Here is a 10,395-nt window from a genome sequence, read left to right as displayed (position 1 = left end):
TGAGAGAGAATCATTGATCGGCTGCTTCCTGAACGCCCCACACTGAGAATTGAGCCCGCAACCCAGGCATGTGCCCTGACCAGGAATCGCACCATGCCCTCTTGGTTCACAGGTCAACGCTCAACCATTGAGCCACGCCAGTCGGGCCTTATGTACTCTTTGTAACAAAGAAAAGAGGGTTTGAAAAGTTGTGAGGCAGTGACTAGGAAGTACAATAGGGGAAACTAATGCAAGATAAGCCCATCTCTGACACAGAGACACAAGGCTGGGGTGCTAATTATGGGCAAACTCTGAGCAGAGGTTCCTAAATTGGGTGCAGATTAGAAGGACCTAGGGAGCTTTTCAAACAATATCCACCTCACAGATCCGGATTCAAATGGCCTAGGGTGGTGCCCAGAAAGGGTTGTTGAAAAGCTCCCAGGTAGAAGCCAGAAGTATTTCCCTCAGTGATCATCATGGCCCTGTGGTGCCTCGCACGGAACTGGGCATTTGGCTTTGTTAGCTTTGTTCTAGCCTATGGGTTGCAAACTCAGACATGTGTGGGGGCCAGTAAACAAGGGAAGGCACAAAGACGGCCAGATACAAGGCAACAGACAGTAGTAGAAATTCTGGTTTTTCAGTAGGAGATGGAAATTTGGATTTGTACATGAAACTTCCCCATTTTTAAAATGTTGACAACTGATTTAAAATGAAACTCATTGAAGATGCACAAGGCAGCACCTTGGTTCCCACCCATATTGTTTCCTACACTGGGACCTCAGATGAACTGGGTATCTTTTTCTCTCTGGGATAATCTAGGAAATTGAGAAAAGAGAAAGTATGTCTGCAGAGCTTTCTTGCATGACCTGGTAAACACTGGCCCTCATCAGCAGGGGGAGCAGTTCTTGTTTATACTCATGTACCTTTAATTGACATTCAACAAGACTGTGGTTGTGGGGAAGACACAGGAATATTCCCATAAACAAGATGGATGACCCTGGCCCTAAGAGGTTCTCCAGGCTTTAGATGCTCGTGTGTAACTGGGTCCTATAACTTTTATATCCACCCCTCTAGAGCTAAAGATGTGTTTTAACAGAATTCTGGAGAAAAGAAAAGGAGCAAATAATTATTTCAAAGTTTTCCTTTGAAATGCTTGAACATCAATACTATCTATGGCAAATACTAAGAAAGAGGTAGTAACGTTTAAAAGCTGCTTGCTCCTATGTGCATCCTTGCTTCAGAAATAAAACAAAACAATAAAATCCTCTTGACAGGTCTCTGTGAAGTCTCTTTCATATCCTGAGGAGAAATTTCTTTAGCAAACACTGGGAGAGCTTGGTCTCAGTGGGTATCTGATGGTTGCTGGGGGCACAGCTGTAGTTATAGTCTGTTCCAACCCCCTGCAGGGCGCTGGGCAAAGGCCATATCTTCATCCAGGGCTACCCTGGTCAAGAGTGCAAATGGCAGAAAATGACATTTGCGTCTGGGCAAAAGCATTATAAGTGTTCCTAGCTGTGGCTCCTCGGCCCCTCGTCATCAGGCCGGTGCGGTGGGTTTGTGTTGGCACAGGGTGAAGGCCCTCAAGGGCCTCCCCAGTCTACCCGGGAGATCTCGGATAGGTCATCTAGGTGGATCTCAGTCCAAAACTTAAGGTCTCTGTCATAACACAGAGTCCCATTTCACATTTGGAAAGTCAGAGCTTGCACTCGGAGACTCGACCTGACATTTTTGCAGCTTTCAATAGAAAATGACTTGGTTTTTCAAGGAGCAAGGGGGATCTTGACCATTAGGGAATATCTTTTATAATATTTAAAAATTATTTTAGAATTCAAGTTTTATTTTTTCTCTCTCTTTTGCTCTCTCTCTTCATTTAAATAAAATGATACAGGTGATAAAACAAAATGGAAGGACAATGTAAATAAGAAAACACCAGGTTTTCAAAGGATCTGGGTCCCACTTCCCACCTGCCTGGGGCCTGAATCCAGTTACTTAAATGACCAGTTTTCTCACCAGCAGAAGTGAGAATACAATTTCTGCTCAGGGTGGATATAAATAAGGCTTTCATCAAGGTTTAATTACTTTATACTACTTATGGGACTTATATCTGCACTCTTGAAAAGCCCCATGGGGTGTGTTCATGGCTTCTTAAAAGAAGGGACAATGGAGATGCCCACTGAACTAAGAGTGACTTGACCTCATCCATCCATTCTGGGTCAGCTACCCAGTTTTAGAAAGGAAGGGCATTAGATCCTGAAAGGTTTGGCCTCGGTGATCTGGTAGAGCAAAGTGTGCTCCCGGACACCACACTAAATGATGCAAAGATCCCCTCAGTGCTCCTCCACCAGGGGCTTGTATCAGTCAGGTTATATTTGAGTCCCTTGGGGCAACTTTTTCCAATGACATGAGCTAGACTGCTCTCCTCCACAGAGATTCTGGTCCCCCAGATTCTGGGGGTGGAGTATAAGCATATGTAATTTGCTGAACAGAAATTTTCAGTTGATTCTGATACTTTCACACCACGCTGGGAAACACTTCCCTAAAGGTAAATTGAAAGGTCTTTTTATTTGATCTCACCTTTGATTCACAATGTGCTAGAGATAGCCTGTTTGGAAAATGTCACCTGATGAATTGAGATTGAGGAGAGAAGAGCCACATTCCCGTGTGCTGCCTTGGGGCGCCCTGAAGAAGCCTCATCTTGGCCAGCCTCCTGCCAACAAGACTTTCCCTTCTTTGCTGAAACAAGTCCACCCTTCAAAGACTAGATCATAAGATGGCCTACCTTTTTGATTGCCTCTCCCTAAAGAGCTTTCCTTCTCTGATTAATTCATTCATTGTCTGGATGATTTGTTTGACTATTCAATTAGCAATTGATGGTCTAGCTTCTATTTCTGCTGAATGCAGTTTGTCGTATATGGCTATTTAATGTTTCACTGATTTCTGTCTAGTAGAAATAGTGCTGATTTGAATTTTAGTTCTGGCTTTATTTCTAACTGTGTATCCTAGGCAAGTTGTTTAGCCTTTCTGGGTTTCAGAGCCCCAATTATACAATTCCACAATTCTCTTTCTTACCTCACCCTCAAGCTAAGGTTCTTACACAATGATGTTCACTTAATTGTATTTACATTTTTTGAGAGAATAATTGTAGTAGACATTTTCTAACATGGTTCCCAGGGACTTTGCATTCTGATAGTCATGCCCTTATATAATCCCTGCCCATGAGTGTGGACAGCACCCAGTGAATATGGCAAAATGATGAGATGAGTTAGAAGAGCCTGTGACTTCTGTTTTGCTAGCGTTCTCTCTCAGGCTCTTCTCACATGCTTGCTCAGACGGAGAGGGTCACCTGGAAGGATGGAGGGAGGCCTCTGGTCAAGAGCCAGCAAATGACTGAGACAGCCTGTGAGAAACAGGTCTTACCAAGGACCACTGAGTTGTCTTGAAAGTGGATCCTGCCTCAGTTGAACCTTGACACGACTGCAGCCCCAGTCAGTGCCTTGTGATAGCAGCCTTGTGAGAGACCCGAGGCTAGCTAAGTCATGCCTGACCCACAGAAATGGTGATATAATAAATACATGTTGTTCTAAGCTACTAAACTTTGGGATAATTTATTATGTAGCAATATGTAATTAATACTATCTATGAGATGGGTTGATGGACATGATAGTCTATCTACCTGATTTGGTCCTATTGAGCTAAATTGTGCTACAGTAACAAATGACCCCAAAAGTGGCTTATATCCACAAGAGTTTATTCCTTCTTCTCACTGTATGTCCACTGAAGGCGGTCATAGCTGTGTTCAATATTTCCTTCCCTCCAGAACCGTCTATAACCCAGGCTGATAACTGCCACTTCTATCTGGAATATTGCCAATCACCAGGGAAGAGGAAAGAGAGCAGGGCAAAGTATGCACTGGCTTTTAAACCTTCCCCATGAAAACAACGCACTATACTTTTGCTTATATTTCACTGGCCAAAGTGAGTCACATAGCCACATAGTTGATGAACATGGCCCAAAGTATATTCCTCTTCCAGTGAGCATCACTAAATATCTGTGAACAGTAACACAGTGCACCATATGCCACTGCACAGTGGGTTACGGGGAGGGGTAGCCACAGACTGCCGTAATATACAGAAAAGAGAAAGAATAGTTCACATGCACAACTGAATGGGTGTGGTGGCCCCAGAGCCTAAGATAAGAGAGTACAATTGAATAGCTATCTTTCCCTAGAAAAGGGTGAAAATGAAGGGAATATGAAGCACTGCGGAGAGTTGAAGTGTTTTGTTTTGGTTTTTTAGCATCCTCAAAATCTCCATGGTTACCTCCCTAAGGTCGTTCTAAAACAGTGACTCTATGGCAATAAAGCTTTAAGACAAGCATCCTGGCCCTCCTCTTCAGACTAGATAGCCTTCCCTAAGCTCCTGAGGCTTCTGTATATAAATATATCCGCCTCCCTTGTCTATAATCCTGTTCATAAAGTTGAACCGGGTCTCCAAACAACTGTCTTCCAGCAGCCAGTTGAATAGGAGAGGAAAACTTGACACATGACCTTGGGCAAGCCTGCCATGTGTGGGTTTCAGTCTTCTCAAAGTCCAGTCTAATCTCACCTTCCGGAGAAATAAGCACAGTCCCTGTGGACTTCCTGCAAACGTTGGAGGAGCTTAAGGAACGGTGGCTAGCCCATCCATCTCAAAGGCCTTGCCAGGCCGGCTTTAGACAGGCCGTTTGATGGGAAGTGCAGAGATCTGGCTTGCGGAGCAGGAAAAGCTGGGCCTGACTTAGCTGGTAAGCCAAGCCACCACAATGGATCTGTCGTTAAAACCAGAACCAGCTTAAATTGCTGACACGCAGTAGAGAAACGTCAGGGCCAGAGATCCCCTAAAAAAGTAAAGGAGAGACTTGTTGAGGACCCTTCTGCCTATAAAAAATACGTTTGCCCTCAGGCTCTGCCTGTTTGGATCATGCCAGATGGTATTCTGTTTCTCCTGAGGTTAGAGTTTGTGTCAAAATAAATAGACTTCACTTTGATGAGTTCTGAAGGAGGCATGAGAGTCACAGAATCACGGTTTAAACAGTGACCTTAGATGCCATCTAAGGCAAACTGTCCAGCACAGGAGTCACTCCCTCACGCCTATGGCCTGAGATTTGAACTTCCTGAGATTTTTTAGGATGCAATCCTGTCCCAGTTTGCTTTCCACATTGCACCATAGAGAGTGTGAGGGAAAAGCAGTGAAGTGAAAGTGTGTGAGCAGTGTGGAGACAATACCCTTCTTCCTGGTGACACAAGCTTTGCATTTGAGAAAAAGATTTCCATTTTGCAACTGTAATGCTCTTGGTTGTTGGAGGAAATGTTGAGAGAGGCCGTAGTCTGTAGTCTATTTCTGAAACTGGCTGCCTGTGAAACAATCCCACCCCTCTCTGGCATGTTTTACTGCTGGCTGGTGGTAAATTATGGGATAGAGGAAGGCAATGGGGTGTGGGTCAGGGCAGGGCGGGGGGAAGGAAAGAAGAAGCCAGCTTTCCAGAGCAGCTTTCCAGGATTGCGGCGGTAGTAATAGGGATGGAGAAGAGTGGATGAACTGAGGATCGGTTTGAGAGAAAGAGGATGTGGTGAAAGAAGCCAGGTGGGCAGGCAGGTGGGATAAGCCTCTAGGCCTAAGTGGGAAAACATGACCTCTCCTACAGGAACTTTCATTTGTACTCAGGCTGTAAGTACCCCAATCTTTTAAAATACAGTATCTTCACAAGTCACGGAGGACCTGGTTTACTACTGACTTCTGATGTTGGAGATATTTCCATAATCAGGAAGTTGCACTTTTTTTTTCACACCTTTACTTTATTATCTTCATTAGATATCAGAACTGGGTAGTGAGCTGGAGGGCTTCTGAGGATGGTTGGGTTTGCCCTAAGGAAAAGCTGAAATACGTCACTCAGCCACTTACCTGGGCAGCCTCAAATTCCAGGGGAACGGTAGGGAGCCTTAGAGAGGGAGTGCTAAGGGTCAGGGCTTCTACATACCTTACCTTTCATTCCAACCTCCAGATAATTTTGTGAGGCGCATCTTTTCAATCCCAGTTTTACAAAACAAAAAAGTGAGGCCCAGAGAGGTTCTTTATTTTGCCCAAAGCCACACAGCTTGCAAGTGGTGGAGCCAGGAGTAGAACCAGAGTCTGGCTTCCTGCACTCTCCATACCATCCCTCAGTCTTGGTCCGTCTGTTTTCCCTCTTTTCTCGTTACTACCATACAGATTCCGTCATGGAGCCCATCCTGGGGAAGGCTACAATTTCTTTCTTTTAGGTACTGTGTTTGCCTCTCCTATCCCACAGCGTGCCTAGTAAGGTGCTCAGTGAACATGCCTACCTAGAGGCAACACCCCTTCTTGCTGCCGCATATGGATCTGGGGCGAGTCAAGGCAGGGCTGGTGAGGGAGACTGCGTTGCTGCCGCCCCTGCTAGGCGACGGGGAGGGACTCTTCTGCCTGTGCCTTGCCTCAAAGGCATTTTTCATGTCCTGTCCCCCTCGGGCTCCCCAGCCCCCACCTCTCGCCCCTTGACTTCATTTCAGTTCCCTCGGGAGCGTCCCTTACTGCGGGGGTGACAGCATCTGGGGGCTCAGGGTCCCTGGTGTCCGCTCTCTTGCCCATCTGTGCGCAGAGCCTCGTTCCGGGGCGCCTGGAGCCCGGCGGGCATTGACGTCAAGCGGCAGCGGATCGCTGCCTACAGACGGCTGACCTGGACCCTCCTCCACACCCCCTTCCTTCCTTGCCCCCTCCCTCTTCCCCGCACCCGGGCTCTGGCTCGGTATAAAAGACAGGAGCGCGGGGCGCCTCAGCAGCGCCGAGTTTCAGCACCATGGAGAGCACCCGCTTCCAGCTGCTGCCCCTCCTGGGTGCTGCCCTGCTGTTGCTGTTACCTCTGCTGGGCGCCCGTGCCCAGGAGGATGCTGAGCTCCAGCCCCGAGCCCTGGACATCTTCTCCACCGTGGAGGATGCCTCCCATGAGAAGGAGCTGGTCGGTATCCCCATGCCCCAGGCTCCCCTGGGCTGCCGCGCGGTCCCTCCTTTGTACCTCCTCTCTTCCCTCCTCCCCACCCCATTCCCAGAGTCAGGACGCGGGGAGATGAGTGAGAAGTCCGGGCTCCCTCTGTCATCCTCCCAGCAGTCTTGTCCCCGCTCTGAGCAACACAGGAGCAACACCACCCTCCCCTCCAGGGCCCTGGGACCTGCTGTCAGTACCTGGGACAGCGCCCCCCTAAGTTTCCACCCCTCTAGCAACCTTTTTTTGTCTTCGGTGTCCCAGGGTGGAGCGTGTGTGGTTCTGGGGATCCTTAAAAAATAGGGCTGGAAGTGAGCACCTGGGCTGGGCTCGCAGCCAAGGCGGCAACTTCGGGCTCTCGGGGGCGGTATGTTGCAGATCGAAGCGCTGCAGGAAGTCCTGAAGAAGCTCAAGAGTAAACGTATTCCGCTCTATGAGAAGAAGTACGGGCAAGTCCCCATGGTAAGGCTTTGGAATCACCTCCTTCCCATGTTTTTCCAAGAGGAAATATACCACCTTGAGTCTTATACATGCACGCCTTCTCCCGAGGATGTGGCTAAATAATTCAGGAAAGGGGTTTGCAGAATTCTACAAGGTCCCCCTTGTTTTCACCGCCAGCCCTTGCCCTTGGTCTCTAAGGGCAGACCAGCCCTTTCAGAGGAGCAAACAGTATGTGCCAGGAACCAGCTCTTGTGTCTGGGTGGAAAGGAGTGTTTCCTGAAGATGAGCTTTTTTCACCTCACGAAGAATTGGTTCTTGTTCCTTCAATTTTCTTCCTGCCTTCCGAACCACTGTTAGTTTTTTTTTTAAAAAAAAATCTAAGTTCTAGGATAAAAATTCTTAACCAGGGCTTGTCACTTTCCATGGAGAACAAACACACATACGCACATACTTAAACCTTCCTTGGGATGAGTAGTGCAGAAAGCAGGGAGTAGGGGTTGTGAGAAAACATAGCTCTATTGTTTATTTCTTAGAAAAAAGGTCTGGTTGATTTTTTTTATCTTCTGGATGAGCAACTAAAGGAACCAGGAAATGTAATCCAACTCTCCCTCCATCCCCCCCCCCCCCCCCCCCCCGCAAAGTGGAAGAAGGTAGGAGGGGCTCAATAATTTAAATTTATTTTTATGTTCTCTCACTGAAATCATAAGCACAAAGCTCTCTTCCATTTTAGGCCTGACTATACTTAGGCCTCCCATGGGGGTGATAGGGTCCATCCGTCTCTCCCATGAGGCAGAAGCTGTGTTGACAGGGAGAGTGGCCTTTGAGGGCTTGGCTTTGCGCATGTCCCACGACCACACATTGTGTTGCTTGCAGTGCGACGCTGGCGAGCAGTGCGCGGTACGAAAAGGAGCGAGGATCGGGAAGCTGTGCGACTGTCCCCGAGGAACCTCCTGCAATTCCTTCCTCCTGAAGTGCTTATGAGGCGTCACCCTCTCCATCAGTCCCCAGTTCCCCTGCTTCCCCAGAGGACCGCGCCTTCATTTGTGGAGTTGGGATTTAGCAACCAAGCTTGCATTTCCCTCTGAGGGTGAAGGGGAGCTTTTCCTGATGTTTTCAAACAAAAGAACAATGTCTTGTATGCTTGTACGGTGTTGATGTGTGTGCAAAAATATTCTCTTTTTATTTTATTTGTCTGATGAACTCTTGTGTACCTTTGTGTAAAGTAGGGGAACTTTGCTTTGAAAATTGTATTTTCCTATGTGGCATGGCAGGATGGAAATTAGATTTGGTGAATGTGGGTAGATGACAACACCACCTGGAAAATAAATCATCCCAAGCACCCCCAATTGAAGCATGTACAAATTATACATAATGAAGTGTTTTTAATAATTGTTCATACTGCCCTGGCCGGTATGGCTCAGTTGGTTGAGTACACCCAGAGGTCTTTGGTAGGGTTCCCTGTCAGGGCACAAGCCTTCATTGGGGCTCGATCCTGGTAGGGGGCATGCAGGAGGCATCCAATCAATGTTGTTTTTTTCCTCTCTCTCTTCCTATCCTTTCTTCTCTTTCTCTAAAATCAATAAAAACAAGTAAAAAAAGTTGCTCATAGTGCATTGTTGTTTCTACATAAGTAATTTAAACATGAATGATGGGATTAATCAAGCAAAGGCTCATACACCTCCCCAAAGGGAGGTAGAGAGCAAGGGCCCTGAGATGGTCTGTGGGAGTGACACCTCTCAAAACACATCATGATCATCAGAGGAGTGATTTTTTTTTTTTTACATATGGAATAAGAAAGAGAACTTTTTGTTTTTACTTTGCACTTAGTAAAGACTAGGAGAAAGAGAGAAAAAGTATGTGCCCATGTGCTGTGTTGGAGAAGAGCTAAAAGAGAAGACGATTGGAAAAAGAATTTAGGAAAGAACATAAGCATCTAATTCGCATTTATCCAGTTATTTGCTCTATGGTGGTGTATAGTGGAAACCTCTTCTCCTGCTCTCCAATTAATTCTTCAGTAAATTCTTTGTTATTGAAACTTACAATTGATGTAACTTTATTGAAAAAAAAAAGCTTATCAATATTTCTTTTTCTTACCTGGTGTCTAGGTTGATAAGATAGGCGTATCCATTCATTTCTTTCTTTCTTTCTTTATTACTCAGTAAACATCGTGAGCACCTACTCTGCGTCAGGCACTGTGCTAGGCTTCAGGACTATAGCAGAAAAGGAGTCAGTCAAGACTGCCACCCTCAAGGAGCTTATCATCTTATGTAACAAGAAGGCTGTTTAAGTGGGACCCATACAGGAAGGCCTCGGGAGGGAGAAAGGTTCCTACTGTGGCACTGGATCCCTCTCTCCTGGGTATTTGTCCAGATTGTCTCTTCTTTCCCCTGTTCCCACATGGCACTCTTCACTCTAATTTTTCCAGGTTGCTGGTGGTCCCCCTTCGTCTGTGTACCTCTGCTCCTGACATTAGTTTCCAATCCTTTGCCTCTGATAATCCAGCCACACTTCAGCATTGATCTAGCCCAGTTCTCAGTTTTACCCTTTGGCCCCCTAATCTCTGGTTGCTGTAAGAGACATGCCATCTCCTCCCTGCCAACTTCCCAGCAGTTCCCTGGGACTGGGCTTAATTCTCACTTGGCTGTGCTATAGAGAGTCTGATAGTGTTCATCATTTGCCAGAGTGACTTGCATTTAGTTTTAATCCATGAGCTCTTCTGCAAGGAAACCCAGTCTGTTTGGATGAGAAGGGCTGAAACTGTATGTAGATTCTGGAAGGCTGACCAGCTGGTGTGGCTCAGTGGTTGAGCATCAACCTATGAACCTAGGAGATCATGGTTTGATTCACAGTCAGGGCATATGCCTGGGTTGCAGGCTTGATCACCAGTAGGGGCGTGCAGGAGGCAGCCGATCAATGATTCTCTCTCATCATTGATATTTCTTT

At 46.6% G+C, this 10,395-nt stretch overlaps 1 protein-coding gene across 1 annotated transcript; it reads left to right on the top strand.

Annotated features, from left to right (window-relative positions):
* Nucleotides 1-6,742: 6,742 nt before the first annotated feature.
* CARTPT (CART prepropeptide) lies at nucleotides 6,743-9,053 on the top strand. The gene is made up of 3 exons (XM_059691864.1): nucleotides 6,743-6,987; nucleotides 7,390-7,473; nucleotides 8,326-9,053. Exons 1-3 carry the CDS (start codon nucleotides 6,829-6,831, stop codon nucleotides 8,431-8,433), a joined length of 351 nt encoding a protein of 116 aa, XP_059547847.1. The 5' UTR covers nucleotides 6,743-6,828; the 3' UTR covers nucleotides 8,434-9,053.
* Nucleotides 9,054-10,395: the final 1,342 nt, after the last annotated feature.

This window comes from Myotis daubentonii, chromosome 4 (genome assembly GCF_963259705.1).
Source record: "Myotis daubentonii chromosome 4, mMyoDau2.1, whole genome shotgun sequence".
Lineage (NCBI taxonomy): Eukaryota > Metazoa > Chordata > Mammalia > Chiroptera > Vespertilionidae > Myotis > Myotis daubentonii.
Note: the sequence above shows the minus strand (reverse complement) of the source record. Positions and strands in the feature narration are given on the sequence as shown.